Source organism: Dermochelys coriacea, chromosome 11 (assembly GCF_009764565.3).
Source record: "Dermochelys coriacea isolate rDerCor1 chromosome 11, rDerCor1.pri.v4, whole genome shotgun sequence".
NCBI classification, from domain to species: Eukaryota; Metazoa; Chordata; order Testudines; family Dermochelyidae; genus Dermochelys; species Dermochelys coriacea.
This window is the reverse complement of record NC_050078.2, coordinates 61,781,259-61,801,002: the sequence shown is the minus strand read 5'-3', so window position 1 is coordinate 61,801,002 and position 19,744 is coordinate 61,781,259. Positions and strand designations below refer to the sequence as shown.

Genomic DNA, 19,744 nt, shown 5'->3' with positions numbered 1-19,744 from the left:
TCCCTCTTCATTTTTGAGAGGACTTTCCTGGTGAGCAGAACTGACGGAAAGGTGTACATCAGATCTCCTGACCAACACAGGAGAAAAGCATTGGATAGCGAGCCTCTGCCGAGGCTTTGGAGAGAACAAAACTGACGACACTCTCTGTTCTGTCTGGTGATGAACAGGTCCACTCGGAGCTCCGCACTTCTGGAAGAGCATTCTGACGACGTGAAGGGACCACTCGTGGTGAGAGAAGAAGGACCTGCTGAGGTGATGAGGACACTGGGGAGGTGAGAGGCTTCCAGGTGAATCGCATGCTGGATGCAGAAGTCCCGCAGATGGAAGGCCTCCTGGCACAGAGCTGATGATAGAGCTTCCCCCTGCCTGTTGACATAGAACATGGAGGCCATATTGTCCGTTGACACCTGCACCACCCAGCTGGACAGTTGGGGAAGGAAGATACCGCAAGCCAGGCGGATGGCTCCGAGTTCCCTGACATTTATATGCAATGCAAGCTCCTTTTGAGACCATAACCCTTGAGTCCACATTCTACAGAGATGCACTCCCCAACCGAGGTCAGACGTATCCAAAAATCAGGGAGACCGTGGGTTGTAGGCTCCCGAACGGCACACCTTCCAACACCAAAATCAGGTCGGACCCTTTCGGGAAGGGATGCAGTCTGTCCCCAGTATCACGGGGTATGGCAACTCCTCTACTACCCCAACCCATTACCAGGCAAAATGCCCCTTACCTCTAGAGGCACCTAGGCCATGGCTTCCGATTCCCATGGATGCATTGTAGTTTCATTTTTGCCCCAGGGATGAACCAATGCGGCTTCACTAGTCCCCTCTGAATGAGCGAGTGGGCCGGGACCAAGGCTGTGTCCACCAAGCCCCTCTGGAGCTTCCTCCCCACCCACATGGGGATAGTGGCCAGCCCTCATCCCCTTTTCTGCCCTCAATCCAGCCGCAAAACTCAGCTAGGTGACATTCCATCTCTGGGCTGTCCCTGCATTTATGTCCTGGTCATCCACATGGCCAGCACGCAAGCTGCCCTGGAATACTAGGGGCTCCCTTGGTCTCCTCCTTCCTCTTCTCTGGGCTTCTCCCGGGGGGGGGGGGGGGAGTTCAGGATTTCCTCCCCCACTCTAGGTCTTGGCATGTCTTACCCTCCTTTCGAGAAAAATCCGACTCCGTGTACTCCTTGTCAATTAAACAGTGGCCTCTACCATGTTCGGCTGGTATCACCAGACCCAGACTTGCAGAGTCTCTTGGAGGCCCTGTACAAACCACTTAAGTGTCACCCTTTCCATGATTCCCCCCACCATTTGAGTGACCAGCCAACATGTGGCCCAATCTGTCAGCTTCTGGGCAAAGGCTTGGGGCCTCAAACTCCCGTCCACCAGGCCAACCGAAATTTCTGTCGGTACTTCTCTGCCAAGAGTCCCACCCGTTCAGAATCCTTGGCCTGTTCATTGTTTAGCGCCATACAGGCAGCCTATTCCTCGCTGGCCAGAGAGGGGGCCAGTCATAGGGCCCATGTTTCCCTATCCCATCAGCACTCATGGCCACCCACTCAAACATACAAAGGAAGGCATTGGGGTCATCGTCGGGGCCCATCCTACATAGGCCTACCCCTGGCGCGCGGGTGCCATCTCCTCCCAGGGGACTCACCACCTTTTGCAGGAGCTGCTGCTGCACATTGGCTTGCTCTCTGATAAAGTCCTGGAGAGTTTTCTGCTGTCCGGCCTGCCAGGAGAGTAAGGCCTGCCTCTCCAACGGTGGGATTGCTGGAAGGCCTGCAGTGCTTTCTGCATCTCCTCCTGTCGCTTGGCTAGCCACTGCAAGGTTCCCTCTATCTTTTGGGTTGCCACACCATGGTGGTGGCTTGTAGTCCTGGAAAAGCCCTCTCGTGTAACAGGGTCCACGCTGCGCCCCCAGGTTTTGGCCCCCCCCTTCAACGCATCAGGGACACTTCAGTCTGGTGCAACACCCATGCTCTTTATTCTCAATAGGTTTCTGACCACCAGTTCCCAACTATATACAAGCTTCACAGCTACTTTAGGAAACTCCCACCTCTTTCTGTGTTTGACCTTTCTCTTTCCCTTTTCCCCCCTTCTCTGGCTTCCTCCCAGCCTTTCTAGCTCTGAGCTAATAAGACTGGCAGGTGCAGCCAGTTACCAAGCAGGCACCAGGCTATTCACCCAGCATCAATCTACTGACTGAAACTCGAGTGGCAGGAGCTGATCAAGCGCTTCTCAACCAGCAGCCTGCCACAAGCTGGTACCGGGCATGGGGATTGGCGCTGGTTGGTGCCAGCGGCGTGCTCTGGAGCAAGCAGCAGTGCTTGGAGCAGAGTGCAATCTCGTCAGCTCCGAGGCCAGTACAAGGGCCAACTCCATAAAGAGCACTCTGAGATGAATGTCCCGCTTCTTTTTAGTCGGTGGCCTGAAGCTCTTGCAAATGTGACACTTGTTTCCCCTAAACACTTTGGGCAGCTTCTATGCGGGTCACCGACTGCCATATGTTTTTTCAACAGTCACAAGGTTTGAAGCCCAGAGACTGAAGCATGCCCTGTACCTAGGCTGAGTCCCATACGGGACTAACTATTTCTAACTTAAACACTAAGGGAACTATTAAACAAACTATTTTATACAACAAATTCACTACTAGACACAGTAGAGACAGAAAAGCTTGCTGAAGGAGATGTTCCAGCACCATGACTGGCAATAAGAAGGAACTGAGGGAGAGGGAAGCCGATGGTGCCCCTTATACCAGTGCATACGCGCACCACTCCAGAGGACACCAGAGCCAGTCCCCTATGGATACCACTGAAGGAAAAACTTCTGGCACCATTGCATGCAGTGAGCACACACACTTACAATGGAATGGACATGGGCAAGTACTCGAAGAACAAAAAAATATTTTGTACCCGAGTATTCCAGCTTGGTAGTTCATTTTGATTTGAACACCAAGTGAGTGAGCCCTAGCCTAGATGATACTTTTGGGTCCAAGTCAGACTTGGAAATCAATGTTTCTCCTATATACACCAGGTCTGATTCTGACCTTTGAGATCAGTGTGTGCTAATGAGTTGGCAGATGGGTGAGTTGGTGAATAAACAGGTAAACAGTGACATAATAGACTAAGGTGGTGCACACTCAATGAATCTCTTCCTCTCTCCATGAATCTGCAAGAACTAAATCAGAGTATTTTTTGGGGAAGTGAGAACATGAGAAACATTGGCCTACATGGAGGAGGACTAGTAAATTAATTAACTGAGGTTTGTTCAACACTTTGAAGATTTAAATGCTAGTACAAAGTATTATTAGGAAGAAAAAGGTAGAGGTCATAAAATGCTTTCAAAATATTAAACATATTAGTTGCAGTACCACAAAATTTTTTAATATTCTAATTTTAAGTTTGTTTTGAAACATTATCTATGACTGCGTTAGCATGACTCCAGTTTCCCAAAATTTACTTTGACACCACTACAACCCTAAAATTAGCTTAATTCACCTTGAGAACACTGCTATGCGTGGTGTTGCTCCTGCACAATGGGATCTTCTAGCATTCCTTAAGTATCCAGTATACAATAACTACTTTGTATTTACATCAGATTGTGATGATTTAATATTAATTTACCTTGATGTCCCAGTTCGCTACTTTGTTTCCAGTTAGTCTTCCATGTAAAAGATTTGTGGACAGGTCAAGGCAGATTGGGTTTCTGCAGGCCTAAAAAAGGAAGAAAACATGAGCTTCAGCATTACTTCTGAAACAAATTCAGAGTCATTGAATTACCTATAAAATTTACATAAGAGTGCATCGCATACTGAGGTAAGGCAGGAAACAGCACTGTGATGATACTAATGGCAAGTTTTCAACAACGTGGGATACCCAGAACATATTTCCTAATATCTTGGATTCACTATTCACAGTTTCACTACTTACAGCACTCTTGGCCTTTTGGTAGAATGAGATATAAAATACACAAATCTTTAGTTTAGTTATGGACATTGCAAGGCCTAATCCAGGAACCCACACTACTCATGTTAATGGAAATTAGTTAGATTATCAATTTGTCGTTCAGGAGAGAGTGCTGACTTGTACCCTTTACACAAAGTGAGGCATTAATACTGTGCTGGGAGATACTTTTTGGTTAGAATGGTTGAATAAACTAAATGCACAGAAAAAGCTACCAACCCTAAAAGGGTGGGAAACAAAACACATCATATTTCAGTAAAAGCAGGAGGAAAAGAATGACAGGCTCCGACCACTCACACTCTGATACTACCCCAAAGTGCCATCCAGTGTGGTTCTTTAAGTTTTATTCCACAATATCATGTAAAATGACCTCACCCCACATTAAGCAGTGGGGGCCATCGTCTGGCTTGTAGGAAAAGGTGTGTGACCCCTTTAAAGGCTAGACAGCCAGAGTGCTGCAGCTTCAGACTGGGTTAGTGTGGGGCGGTGACCCATCCCCCACCCCAGATGACTGTAAGAAAGGGACGGGACTATTTAGGTCCACCCCAGTGCAGGAAAAGCCCTCTTAACTGGACCAACTGTGCAGCAGGAACACCTGAACAAATTTCGCTCTCTGGTGGCTCCACATGGTAGCAGACTGGTGAGAACAGGGAGGCAGAAGGGGGAGGAGTCCTCCCTCCAACCTACAGCAGCAGAAGCAAGTGTTTTGTAGCAAAACAGGAAGGAGCTCAAACTCATTGGAGCTGGGCTGTAGCAGATTTGTGAGAACAGGAGGAGGGAAGGTGTCCCCCCTTCCAGCCAGGGATGGAAGTTCCAAACCCAGTTCAGGGTGCACCGAGTGGGGCTTGAGAGGCCATGGGAGCCTGGGAATGTGGGATCTTCTCTGCTTGGACAAGGACTGGGGTAGGTGGATCCCAGCGTGGTCCGACTGTCTGCCAAATGGATTCCCCTCTGCTGGGAAGCAGCGTGGGGTCTGGGGAGCAAATACTCCCCACGGTGAACTATCTGCATTTGAGGGTGGGGGAGCCAACAGAAAATTGATTCAAGCCATCTGAGTAGCTGCTTCCAAAATTGTTTCCATAGCACTACAAGGCTTACAAGCTAATTGCTGGAGCCTCCTTGTGGCAGATACTCCATGGAGAAAGGATATGGTGGTAGATACAATGCATTGGTAAAGGATTTAAAAGAGGTATTCTTTAAAGGAGCAGAAATGGGAGTTTCAGGGCTATGACTGGTACGGCAGGGAGCCAACCCTCTCTCCTTTATAGCCCCCCTCCCCCCCTTAAACCTCACTTGATGGGTGGGGCTGACAGCACTCCCCCTGTGTATATGTAAATTGTTATGGAATTACTTGCACTGTACACTTTTATCTGCTAGATACTCTCAGACATTTAAGAATAAAGTTGTGGCCTAATTAAACCACATCCAGTATCTCCTGTCCTTCTTCCGGCATAGCCGGACAACATCACTTTAAGGAATAAAGAAAACTTTATCCATAAAAGCAAACCTATTCCATTCTAAAAGTTCATCAAAATAATTCTATAGACATTTAAAGCTACTGTTCAGAACATGTTTTAACCTTAGAAAAAAACAAACAAACAATCTACTGTAAAGCATGTAAGCAAATGGAAAACATGCCGATTACTACCTTGGGTGTATAGTGAAGCAGCACTTTACTGGGCAGATCTGCCACTTCAGACTCTTGGGATTTCCATGGAGTTAAACAGTTTGGGCCTGTAAAATATTTTTAAGTACATGCTAGATTTAAAGTTTGTGTTAATAAATTTTACTATACTACACTCTGCTAGAGATACAAATAGGACACCTTGAACTACACGTATCCTGACCAAATATTTGACATATCTCCTTAACCAAAAGATTATTTTAAAAAATAACTGTGTGATTCCATGGGGTTTTACCCTTTACAAATAACCCTCTGGCTAAAAAACAAGCTAAGTTATATGAAATGAAATGAGATTTGTATGTTCAAAAATTGTCAGTATTTTGTCTTTACAAATATTCCATTTCATACTCAACTGTCATCTGTCCCTAAAGACCACCAGCAGTTAGGAACATCAGATCTTGAAGACAGCTTTATATAGTAACAAAATGAGATTACATTTATTTTTAAATGATGTGATTGTTCACTTATCAAAGTACATTCTTTTTACAATTTTGGGTAGTAATAAGACATCATGCAACTCATACACCTACTCTTTTTTAAGATGACATATATAAAACTATCAAAATGTTCTGGAAAACATCTTTCAATTGCTAATGTAAATCCGAAAGGATGAGCTCCAAAGACTGAACAATGACTTAAGTGGCTTATCAACCACAGCAATACACTTGAATACTCTCACTTACATGCCCATATGTTGGCAAATAATGTGAAAAGACATTCAAGATTGCAGAGTTTATACAAGTGGTTCCTATTTCAGACTTTCAAGCCCATCGGACAAGTTTAGTTTTCTTTTCAAGATCACACAGAAGTATGACTTATTTTTAAGTTTTATTAATTGTTACATCATACATGGACTCTTGCATGAGGTTTTTGAAACTGGATATGGACCAATAATAAAACAGATACAGAACACTGAAAATATCTTTAACACACATGCAAAAGTAAAATAAAAACTGATATGGCCAAAGCTGTGGCCTTTAACTGAATAATTTAATTGCCCTAATTTTAATACCCAAAGATTTTTACTCAACTTTTTTAGCTAATGGGCCAAATGCTGCTTTCAGTTTCTTTGTTTAAACCCAAAGTAGCTCAACTGAAGTTAATGGAAATACTTCAGATTTCACTCATGTAAGTGAGAGCCCAAATTGGTCGATATCTGTGTAAGTTTTTTTTAGATCTCTTCAGGATTGGTGGATATCAATTCTTGTAGACGTCTCTGCATGTCTATAAATTTGATACATAATAGGGGAATAGGAGAATGTGTGTAAATATAGCAAACATAAATGTGTTACTATAAAAAGATATGAATCAGCTCAAAAAACTGACAGTTTATTTTTAAGGACATTGACCAGTTTGGCACAGTGCAAGCTGTGTACTTAGACTGTAAATTCTTTGGGGGAAGGGATCATCTTTTTGTTGTTGTGTTTGTACAGGACGTAGCACAAGGGGGTTCTGGTCCATAGCTGGGGCTTGTAGATGTTACCACTATACAACCACCACCACCAACCACTTACCTGCCAAATATAAAGCTTTCACCTGAGATGGCTGCAGGGCTTCGTGGAAGATGATAACTGACCCAAGCTGGCCCTCCAGTGATGTTGGACATCCCCATTCACTGTCCTGGGTACCCGCGGAGATCAACTTGGTGATCAACTCTGATTTCCCAAGCAGTCCGCCCCAACTGGCTGGAGAGAGAATCCCACCTAGAGATGTTCGATGAGGCGTAATAGGGGAGGAGAAGGGTGGGTCTGGTATCTGAGATGGAGGAGGAGTGGTTGTCCTCTGACCAGCTGAACCAATGCAACAAGAAGTAAAAGGCTGGAGACACAGGTGTAAGAAAAATAAAATAACGTTGCAACCAAATGTCAAACATCCTTGAGACTTTCACAAAAATTAAATATAAAAAATAAGTGAGTTGAACGAAATCTAATGAACTATCAGAGCAAATCTGCCTTGACTAAGGAAACAGGTGTAGAAAGACAGCAATACATTGTTGGTGTACATTACACACAAAATGCACTAGAAAGTGCATAATAATTCTTCTCCAGCAGGAGTAATTTGTTCCCCTGGCCTGTTACTGGCCTCTGCAGGGAGCATCAAGGCTTCTAGCCACATCTCTGTCCCAGCAAACCGTTCCCCTTCGATCATACACTAGTACTTTAGTAAGATGCATCTCCTACAATAATCTTGTCATATGAAGTATTCTGCTTGATCGCTTGCACTAATAAAAAGCTTCAATGCCATCTTCCCATGGCAACTTGTGCAGCAAGAGGTACCCCCCTCAATGTTTATAAAAAAAGCTGAATGAATGTTTTAAAGTTTCTAAAACTCTCACAGATTCATCCAAAAAATCAACAGTTTTGTCTTACAATCAGCAGTTATGTTTGCTTTTAATAACTTAATACTTGATTCTTCAACCTTTACAGGAAACATGTAAGTCATGCAACTAGTCATAATGAAGTCAATGGAACAACTCATATGAGCACATGCCCCAAACCAAGAAGGACTGCAGAACTGGGGCCTATAAAAATAAAAATAATGACTCAGTATCATAACATTGTAACCCAGGTTTAAAACGGACTTGTTCCACATAAAAGGAGCAACTGTTCACAACAGCATCTACATATTACACAATCATTTTGGTATTATATTGGTTTGTGCTTATTACAGTTAATTTAGTATTTAGCATGTAGAAATGATCAGCTAACAGCACCAAAAAGAAATGTCCCTATTAATGTAGCCCCAGACCAAATAGAGCACAAACAGTGTCACATGCAAGATTACTCAAACTTCCTGTGTGCTCTCAAATGTACTGAAAACCATCTCTTAGTGAGACAAAGTAGTTTTTCCACTGTGCATTAATCTACCATCCTCTCTTGCAAGACTGCCAATAAGGGAGGCAGTTAGTGCTAATTGTGATAGTTATTTAAAAAAATCCAACACCTCACATAAAAGGAGCTAACATGAGGCCACTGAACCACCATCAAAAGATAATTCTTGGTCAAATCTAGTCCTCTTCTATTCTGCTGTATTTGAGATGGCTGAAAGAGACATGATGAGCTTAACTATCCTCAACACTTGAAAATTGAAAACAACTGCTAATCAGTTTCTATCATGTTTTTAATCACATATGACCCATTTTCCCTTTTTATTTCTCAGTTTTATCTGACTGCCATTTTACAAACCATTGTTCTATAAGAAATCCCTAGGATAGTGGTCTGAGGGGAAGAACAGACTTACTTCATTCATGGCAGGAAATCTAAGTGGGGCAGAGATCTTCTGTTGTCCATTGACGTAGATGTAGACAAAGCTTTGACCGAAGGGCCTCTTTCCAGGCATATGAACAATAGTTATGTTGTGCTGGACAGGCAATATAACAGGACAGTTTGATTAGGTTCTTATTAAAATGCAACAAAACAATTCTGCATGTCTGCCCAACATTGCTTCCATTAAATGGGTGAAGAAATTATAGCAGAAAAAGTTTTATCGCATCACTGAAAGATCAGATCAAGTATCAATCAACACCCTCCTTTTTTAAAAAAAAGTGTACATTACAACAGTGGTTTTGGGGGGAAAAAAAAGATATGTGACACCCTTCATAATAATGCAATGCAGTCCCTAAATATAGCCTTAGGAATGGGATGGGGCAAACAGAGTAACTTATTCACATTTTCTAACCCTTAGACTTTGAACTAAATTATAGTTTATAAACATTAGAAGTTCACGTAACACATCCCAGCCACTCAGGAGCCATCTAACTGATCTAGCTGCATTTATGTTTCTTCTCCTTAAAAAAGGTCAAAGGAATAGAGAATTACCATGACACTGGCATGGCCCCATTACAGAGGTTGCAGAGACAGTAACCAGTAATCATTAATGCACTTATAAAATTTGTGGTTGACACCAAGGTGGGAGGGTTGCATCTGGAGGACATGATTAGAATTCAAAAAGACCTTGACAAAATTGGAGAATCTGTCTGAACTCAACTTGATGAAATTAAATAAAAATAAGAACTAAGTACTACACTTAAGAAGGAAAAATCAAATGCACAACTATAAAATGGAAATAACTGGCTAGATAGTAGTACTGCTGACAACGATCTGGGGGTTATAGCGGATCACAAACCGAATATGAGTCAACAACGTGATGCAGTTGCAAAAATTAACAGAACTGTTGTATTTAAGACACAGGAGGCAATTATCCTGCTCTACCCAGCATTGGTGAGGCTGCAGCTGGAATACTGTGCCCAATTCTAGGCAGTTTAGGAAAGATATGAACAAATTAGAGTCCAGAAGAGAGCAACAAAAGTGATAAAAGGTTTAGGAAACCTGACCTATAAGGAAAGGTTAAAGAAACCTGGCATGTTTAGTCTTACGAAATGAAGATTGAGCGGGGGGACCTGTTCAGTCTTCAAATATGTAAAGGGCTACTATAAAAAGGACAGCAATCAATTGTTCTCCATGTTCACTGAAGGAAGGACAAGAAACAATGGGCTTAATTTGCAGCAAGAGATTTAAATTGGAGATTAGAAAATTTTTTCTAACTATAAGGATTTCTTATAGTTATCGAATAGCTTCCAAGGGAGGTTGTGGAATCTTCACCACTGGAGATTTTTAAAAACAGGTTAGACTAACACCTGGCAGGGATGATCTAGGTTTACTTGATCCTGTCTCAATGCAAGGGGCTGGAATTGACTTCTCAAGGTCCCTTCCAGCCTACATATCTATGATTCCATGATTACAGATCTTATCATGTAATCATTACTTGCCTAAGTAGCCACACTGACATTTATTTAGATTTACCATTAAAAAAATATATACAAAACTTCTAAGCCCCCTGACAATAATTAGACTTGCAATAACCACCCAACAGCATAAATATTAATTAAAAAATAATATAACTTCACAAGCCAGCAGCATTAACTAATTAAATGGAGACTACAATTTACCTCGGCCAGCTGATAAAAACAGCAACTCTTAAAAGCCTCTCACTGCTAAGTCACTCCCAGGAACACACCCTCATCCTGCCCTCAAAACCCTATCAAACAAATAAGTCTACAATAAGACCTACTCACATGTTTAAGGATTAGGCCTTATCCTTAGAAGTGGAATGTGTCTTTATTCAAGAGAAAAAAACTAAACCACTTGTTAAAATTATCAGCTGCTTCTCTTTAGCTTACGCTATTCTGTCCTAAACAAAGTACATTTAAGTAGCAAGTAGCAGATCTTACCCAGAGGGAATCACAAAAACAATGGTCTGGCAGCATCACTGTTGCATATTCTCTCTTTGTGCAAACTGCAACCACCAGTGCTCCAGAGTAGGTAATGAAGGCCTCAAAACCCATCCCACTTCCTGTAAAAAAGCTACAGAATGAAAAATCCATGAGATACTTTTCAACAGTTCTGATGAATTCATGTACTGCTAGATAGTTTAACGCAAAACCTGTTTAAATTGTCAGCTGACAATGTTGTTCAGGCTGAAAACATTCATCCTCAATAGTCATATATCTAATGAGTAAAAGGATCCTTAAAATACCATTCTGGTTCACCTAATAAAAACAAACAACAACTACAAGTAAACTCTAGGTACAAGGAAGCCTAAAACCTGGTGTGCAGGACAAAAAAGTGGTCCAGTGTTCTTAAAGAAGTTTGTAGCCATCCACACCTTTTACATGGAGATGCAAACCTTGGTTCTAGCATGTAACGTTTCAGCTTAAATCCACACAGTTTATGCTGGTTTCGATATAAAGCATTGCATGTCGGGGACTTCAGTCTCTGAAAGCAACATCTCTATAATAAAGATGAACCTAGGCTACAATCTGTGCCATTTTGGCAGGAGGGGCGAAGTAAAAGGCTGCCTTTAGGTTTGTGGTAATTTGCCAATACTGTGTTTACAGGGACATTTTGGAGGCTCCTGTTATAGAAATTAGGAAGTATTTTTCTCCAATCAAGTATTTTCCTAAATTCACATTATACACAAAAGTAACTATCCTTCTATACTGGTGCTATAGAAAGAAACCATTTTGACAGAAATTGCATGAAGTTTGAAATTGTTATAGGGAATTTTTTGGTCAGGCCTACACTTGACATTTTTGCTGGTAAAGTAATGTCAGGGGAGTGGGGATGGGGTAATCTTTTCCAACATTTCTATACTGGCAGAAGCCCAAATGTAGATGCAGTTATACTGGCATCAAAGTGCTTTTGCTGGTATAGCTTATTTTGCTCATCAACTGGTATAAGCTATACTGACAAAAGCAATTCTTTGCCAGTAGAAGCTACAATAGGAAAGCTTGCCAGCTTTTCTAGTGCAGACATGGCTTTAGGCTCTTTTCATACCTTGAACACTTCATTAGGAAAAATATGTGAAAAAACTGTCAAAGCCTATTACATTCCCTCAAGCATGGTTATTATGAGAAGCATTTTCACTACAATTGTTATTAATCCTGGCACTTACAGAATAAACAGATGGTGCATCTATATTAAGTGAAAGCTATACAAGCGTGCAGCAATTCTCAAAAAAGGTCCATAATTTTAGAGTTTAATGTACCCACCCTACACACATGCACACCACACATAATTTGAAAGCTTATTTTATGTATGTTTAGATGAGGTATAATGAGGAGCTGTCAAGTGGTGCTGAAAGCCTGTAGATGAGGTAAATGAAAAAGCCACATTTTTTGCACAATTCAAGAAACACTGCAACATGACTATACTTACAATTTTTACTGTTCAAATTAATTTTAACATCTTGGTCAAAGCTACCAAACAATGTATTAAAAGACTTTTTATTGGTTTTGCATGGGCAAGTTTCTCCTCCCTCTCAAGAAATGGTGAAGCTGTATAACATGACAAAAATGGAAAATATCAACATTTTGGAATCATGGAATCATAGAACTGGAAGGGACCTCAAGAGGTCATCTAGTCCAATCCTCTGCACTTAAAACAGGATTAAGTATTATCTAGACCATACTGTCCAACTTGCTCTTAAAAATCCACAGTGATGGAGATTCCAGAACCTCTCTAGGCAATTTATTCTTGTGTTTAACCACCCCCACAGTTAGGAAGTTTTTCCTAATGTCCAACCTAAATCACCCTTGCTGCAATTTAAGCCCATTGCTTCTTGTCCTATCCTCGGAGGTTAAGAAGAACTATTTTTCTCCCTCCTCCTTGTAACAACCTTTTATGTACTTGAAAACTGCTGTCATGTCCCCTCTCAGTCTTCTCTTCTCCAGACTAAACCAACAATTTTTTCAATCTTCCCCCATAGGTCATGTTTTCTAGACCTTTAATCATTTTTGTTGCTCTTCTCTGAGCTTTCGCCAATTTGTCCACATCTTTCCTGAAATGTGGCGCCCAGAACTGGACACAATACTCCAGCTGAGGCTTAATCAGCTCGGAGTAGAGCAGAAGAATTACTTCTCGTGTCTTGCTTATATGACTCCTTCTAATACATCCCAGAATGATGTGGGTTTTTTTTGGTTTTTCACAGCGTTACACTGTTGACTCATTTAGCTTGTGATCCACTATGGCTCCCAGATCCCTTTCCACAGTACTCCTTCCTAGGCAGTCATTTCCCATTTTGTATGTGAGCAACTGATTGTTCCTTCCTAAGTGGAGTACTTTGCGTTTGTTCTTAACGTACTACCATTAAATGTTTTGACATCACATATGCTTAATTGTCAAAGTATCTCAAAAGTGATAAGTTATCCATAGTTTTCAGTTGAAATTTGCTGACCGTATCAGTCCCACACTGAAGACTGTGTACCAGTAGCAGTAGAATACATGCCCATAGTTTTTATAGGATTGTGTGTAGATATAAATGTATGTGAATTCTTAATGTAATGCTTCCTCATTTGTAAGCTATTGTAGATACAATGTAGCATCTAGTCTGCCTGCTAGAATGTTTAAATTTGTAATTGCCTATGTAGCTTATATGCAGTGCTATCTTTTGAAACATTATAGGAACTAGCTTTTTAATTCAGTGACACTTATGCATAGGTCAGTACTAGGGCTAAAAATGGGATTACACAGCTTCATATTATTAATATGCAAAGGCTATGAGAGAAAGAAGTGGCCTAACAAGAAACAGTGAAGAAAAAGTCCACAAACTAGTCTTGCCTTCTCATTGAAGAGGGAAAAAGAGTATGTTACAGATCTTACTGTATGACAATTAATCATATCCTGTGGTGCTTATCAACATATCTACTGGACTGCATGTAACATAGAACGTACACAAGTCTCTACTGAAAACAGAAAATGTTGGTGAAGGACAAATGGAGAGAGATGAGAGACATGCACTTGATTCTGATGGGACATGTAGCCCAGTCAAGAAATCTGACATCAAAACATTTACTAATATAGTCAAGATGACCAAATGTAAGTGGCAAGGGAAGAGCAATCACAGCAGCTGTCAGTTCAGAATTTTTTTTTTCCTGCAGAGCCTTGTCCTTAGCAAGATGTAGCGGTGATGTTCCAAGGGGAACTGTTCTTAGTCACCCAATAGGACCTGTGCCTATGTTCCTCTTCCATGCTGATGGAACAATAAAAACAAAGTTCAATTAGGGCATCAGCTGAAAGCGCTAAGCAGAAAGAATTCATGAGCTAAGAGCATACAATAAAGAAACAAAGATGCCAGGACAGCATAGATCAGACATGCCAGGGCTGTCATACAAATGATGGCTAGAGACAAATTTCCCACATTCCATGAACTGGTTCCTGAGTACTCAAGGCAGGTCCTAAAGCAGTTGACAACGCTAATTCTGTAATCAAAGTCTGACAGATATGACAACTGTATCTCTGTGAAAACTGAAGAAAGACAGTGCTGGACATGACCTAAGGTTGGATGCAAGAAATACCAGGTGATTGGTGGATGCCCTCTGTGCCACCATGGAAAGTTTCTAAACATGGCATCCAACAAGCAGTCACTTGTAAAATTCCTCTGTGAATCTAGGGTTCAAAAAGCACCTGAGTGCACATGACACCAACACTCCTTGCTGGAGGCTTTTCCAATGGCGAAATAGCAAAGTCCATCACCAACAGAGTTGGCGAAAGTCCAAGACTTGTACTCAAAATGTCACTGGTGCTATTACATTTCAATGATATCTATACAAGTTTATTATTAGATTTTGTTCTATCCTCTTGCAATACTTGTTCCAGAGGGATCGTCGAAGATCATCTGGCTCCTGACTGCTAACCCATGCTAATCATTCATGTGGGCACTCATATATGTATGAGGTAGACCCTGAGCAGATCAGAAGTGACTGCTGGGCTCTGGGAGTATGGGTGAAGGAGTTGAGGGCATAGGTGGCACTCTCTTCAATCCAGTAAGTTCCTGCTGTGGGGCTGGGTAAGCGGGGGTGGGGGAAATGAGGGAAGGGGGCGGGGAATGTGGGTGTGAGGAGAGGGGGATGGAGAAGAAAAGAGGATGGGGAATCACAGAGGGTAAGTAGGATCCTGGCATGCGGCATTGCCTCAGCAGCAGCTGGGGCTGCCCCATTCAGCAGTCCCATCGAACCCTCACCCAGACAAGCTCTACCCCCCTATACCTGGACCCCTCCGATGAGCCCCCCTACAGCCAGACCCGCACCCCATTGACCCCAACCAGCTGCACCTGGACCTCCACCCCATCAAGCCCCACTCCCCCTGCACTCAGACCTCCACCACTGAATTCCCACACCCAGACATCCCCGCCAAGCCCCATTTTCCCACCCCCAGATCCCTCCCACCCCCGCTGAGCCTGACCACCATCACCTGACCTGGATCCCCTGCAGAGTCCCATTGCCCCTGCACCCGGAATGCCCCAATGAGCCCCTTTGCATCCAGATCACCCCACACAGAAACCTCTCAATCTACACCTGGATCCCCCCCACACTAAGCCCCTCTACACTTGGATCCTGCTGGGTTCAGTCTCCCTAGCCACACCTGGTACAGAGGGGCAGGGCCCTGTGGCATTTCTGGGACAGACCCAGCCCTTGCACTGTGTCAGGGTCAGGTGAAGCCTCACTGCAGAGTCCCTATACTGGGGGAGGTGGGGGCTTCAGGGTGATCTTCCACCTCAATGCAGCCAGTGGCCTGTGTCCCTCACTGCCATACTGGAGCCACATTTATTTTATTGACAAATAACATCTGCATAATTTTAAAATATTGTGTGCATAATTTTTGGCGCATAATTCCCTCAGGAGTAGGGGTATTGCAGGGATTGGTCCTGGGTCTGGTTATATTCAATATCTTTCATAAATTATTATGGCATAGAGCATATATTCAAAGTCTGTGGAAAGTATCAAGATGGGAGGGGTTGCAAGTGCTTTGAAGGGTAGGATTAAAAATCAAAATATCTGGACAAACTAGAGAAATGGTCTGAAGAAAATAGGATGAAATTCACTAAGGACAAATGCAAAGTGCTTTACTTAGGAAGGAACAATCAATTGCACACATACAAAATGCGAAATGACTGCCCAGGAAGGAGTACCGCGGAAAGAGATATGAGATGTATAGTGGCTCACAAGCTAAATATGAGTCAATAGTAGAACACTGTTGCTAACTAACTAAAAAGCAAACATCATTCTGGCATGTATCAGCAGGAGGGCTGTAGGCAAGACATGAGAAGTAATTCTTCCACTTAACGTCACACTGCCAAGGCCCCAATTGTAGAATTGCACCTAGTTCTGGGCACCACATTGCAGGAAAGATGTGGACAAACTGGAGTAAGTTCAGAGGAGGGCAACAAAAATGATTAAAGAAAATATGACCTAAAGGAAAGATTGGGTTTGTTTAGTCTGGAGAAGAAAAGACAGAGGGGATATGGTAACAGTTTTCAAGTACGTAAAAGGTTGTTACAAGGAGGAGGATGAAAAATTGTTTCTTTAACCTCCGAGGATAGGACAAGAAGCAGTGGGCTTAAATTGCACTAAGGACATTAGGAAAAGCTTCTTAACTGTCAGGGCAGTTAAGCACTGAAACCAATTGCCTAGGGTGGTTGTAGAATCACTGTCATTGGAGGTTTTTTAGAACAGGTTAGACAAACACCTGTCAGGAATGGTCTAGTTATTACTTAGTCCTACCTTGAGTGCAGGGAACTGGACTAGATGACCTACCAAGGTCCCTTCCAGTCCTACAGTTCTACGATTGTTGTTGTGATGCATTGAGGTCACAAAAAAGTCCCATTTTCCATCTTGAAATAATACTAGAATCATTAAACTAATAAAAAAAATGCAAATATTTCAAAGTGGTCATTTAATTGTTCAGCCCTCGCCTCTCAGGTAATGGCACCACTTGACAGCTCCACATCATACTTCATCTTAAAGTAGACATAAGAAGTTTTCAAATGATGAATGCAGTATGCATATGTGTAGAGTGGGTACATTAAGTCAACCAAATCAGTGGCATCTGCCATTCACCTAATAATGCACATAGAGACCACAAAGCATGGAAATAGCAGCTTGCTCAGTCTTTTCTGTTGTATATTTAAAAAAATATTTTCCACTGAAACAAAGTAAAGTAACCACCTGTGTTTTAATCATTCATTTATTCTTGTTATCTATTTCCTATTTGCTATTATATTCCCTTCAATCAAGCATCTTAGAACTTCATCTGAGCAGCCAACACTTATCCTTATCCAGCAAGCAGGTTATGCAGAACAACATAACCCTGTCTCCACCATACACTAGCATACATCATATTCTAAATTCAATTTAATGACTAAAAATGCAAACTACTATTCTAGCACCATCAAGTCCAAATCCGGCTGCAGCCATTTCTCCTTATGCTGTAACACCATTAGAGTTCAGAAACTACACGGGTTTAGATCAGGATTTGAATGGGAGACCTTTTAAAAAAAAACGAAAGAAATGGTGTTGGGAGTTAAGCAGATGTCACTTTTAACCAAGTCAGTATTATACTAATACCCCAGCATAATATTATGGTGCTCTGTGCTGCTGGAGGGCCTGTAGTTCAGATAAGATATAAACAACCACTTCTGGTTATTAAAATGAGTCGATCTACGGCATTGCTTATATGAGAAAAGGGTTAAAGTGCTGTCTTGGCCAAATTCCAAACTCAGAAATTTCACCCTGCAGTTCCAGTTAGAAAAGGATATTTTTCAGGTATTATCCTGAATTTTTGCATTTGTTTGCTATTGAATTCCTATATTAAAACCAGAGGCAGTTACATTTTATAGCCCCTATACGCTACAAGAACTATGCTAATGCATGGTTACCCGTCACAATTAGGGGGTCCTTTTTTTTTTTTTTTACTGCCATCATGGATGAAAACATATGTTAATATGCATTACCCAAATAATTTAATCTTAATATAGTTATAGAATTGCACCTTCCTATCCACACTAGCAGCATAATTGTTCCAATACAGAAACCCTTAACCATGCATTTGCATGGCTATTCCTGTAGCACAGTCATGTCTTCGGTGGTGGATGAAGCCATTCCTGTTTACAAATTCAACTGATATTCAATTTATCAAGTATTTTGGTATGAAATGTGCTATATAAATATAAGCATCACTACCAAGTACGCCAGGGGATGCATATTACCAAAGTAATCACAGCAAGCACACCTGTATAGTTGCTTCCTCTTGCCTCCTCCCTTGCTGGTGATGTCAGGTGTAAGTTGGTCCTGGTCTAGGCATAGCCAAGCATTGAAGGAAAATGCAGACCCTGGCCATTTGTGAATAGGTGGCACAGCAATTCCTGCCATGCTGGGGGACAAGTTGAAATATTGCATGGCACTGTCCAGGCCTTGCTTCCGAGCCATTGCCAGAATTGCACGCGTCACAGGGATGACGTAAGGGTGAGACTGCTTTGGTTCATTAGTCCTCAAGAGTCGCATTAGTCGATGCAATTCTTCAGAGCTCATCGATTGACTTCCCAAAGAACCCTGGAGGGCAATCAGGTTCTCTGCACAAGTGCGATGGAGTGAAGAGTGGAAGTTTAATGTCTCAATGATGCGGATGACCATGTTTGCATTGACACACGTGGCACGACTCTGCCTGTTAATACAGCAGATTCGCTTCAACCAATTTGAGATGAAGATCTGCAGGTCATGTGACTCTAGCTCTGGAAGCCACTGGATAAGCAGCAATAAGGGCTGGACATTACTAATGCCCAAAATTCCAACGGACATGTGATCACCTTCAGCAGCCTGGAAAAAAGAGCATAGAACACAAAGATGAACTACTGGCCTACTACAACGAAATAGGGGCAGAAAAGCGGTCCAGGAGTGCAGCCATTTTAGATAATCTTCAAAGCAAGCACATGTCTCACCATATTCATAAGTTCTTCTAGCAACTCTCGCGAGGGTTGACCCAGAGATTTTAGTACTTCATAGATATGAGCATAACCAATCCGCTCTTTAAAGACCTCCTGAAGAGGAAAAAAAATAGTAACATTAATAAAAGTATGCATTGCAGTTGTAGTTGTGTCAGTCCAGAATATTAGAGAGACAAGGCTGGGGAGGTAATTATTGGACCAACTTCTGTTGGTGATAATAAAAGACAAACACAACTAAACTCTAGTGGCTAATTACTTACCTGCAATAATGGGGTCTCATCTAACACAAAACTAGCTTTATTGTTAGGTTACCCTTTATGAGAACATACTACAAACCTTATCTAAAGGCTAGAGAAGTTAAGGATAGTCTTTTGATTGACTTCAACGAGTTTTAGATTAGGCCCTATAGTTACAGATTCATGACATTACTGCATATAATATTATGTCATGCAAAAATATTTTCTGTAGCTGAAGAAATGTTTTAATTCTAGCTGCCAAATTACAACAGAAGTGCACAGGCACTTGTTATAGACCATAAACAAAATCTCCAGTATAATTGTTTTAATATATTTCAAAATGTTACTCTTTTTCGTTTATTACAAAACACCAATTGTTTTATTGAGTTGAACCTACAGAATAAGATAAAACAAACACAAGTAGGTGCAGAAATAAAATATTTTCCTAGAAAAATGTCTTAATTTAATCATATTAGAGAAATATTTAAGATAGAAACTATTAAATATGGGAAAGTATTCTGAAAACTGGTCACCTTGCACTGAATTTATGGAAAACGACTCTCAAGCAGTAAAATCTACACAG

The 19,744-nt window shown here is 41.8% G+C and overlaps 1 protein-coding gene across 3 annotated transcripts in view; it reads right to left on the bottom strand.

Annotated features, from left to right (window-relative positions):
* NBEAL1 (neurobeachin like 1) overlaps nt 1-19,744 on the bottom strand; it is a 134,322-nt gene that overhangs the window by 63,752 nt on the left and 50,826 nt on the right. For all 3 annotated transcript variants that reach the window (XM_038421131.2, XM_038421133.2, XM_043505615.1), the window contains 7 exons: nt 18,920-19,018; nt 18,214-18,797; nt 10,878-11,010; nt 8,888-9,007; nt 7,162-7,465; nt 5,612-5,697; nt 3,625-3,714 (listed from right to left, as the gene is read on the bottom strand). In XM_038421131.2, coding sequence (XP_038277059.1) covers nt 3,625-3,714; nt 5,612-5,697; nt 7,162-7,465; nt 8,888-9,007; nt 10,878-11,010; nt 18,214-18,797; nt 18,920-19,018 — 1,416 coding nt within the window. The remainder of the gene's footprint in view (nt 1-3,624; nt 3,715-5,611; nt 5,698-7,161; nt 7,466-8,887; nt 9,008-10,877; nt 11,011-18,213; nt 18,798-18,919; nt 19,019-19,744) is intronic.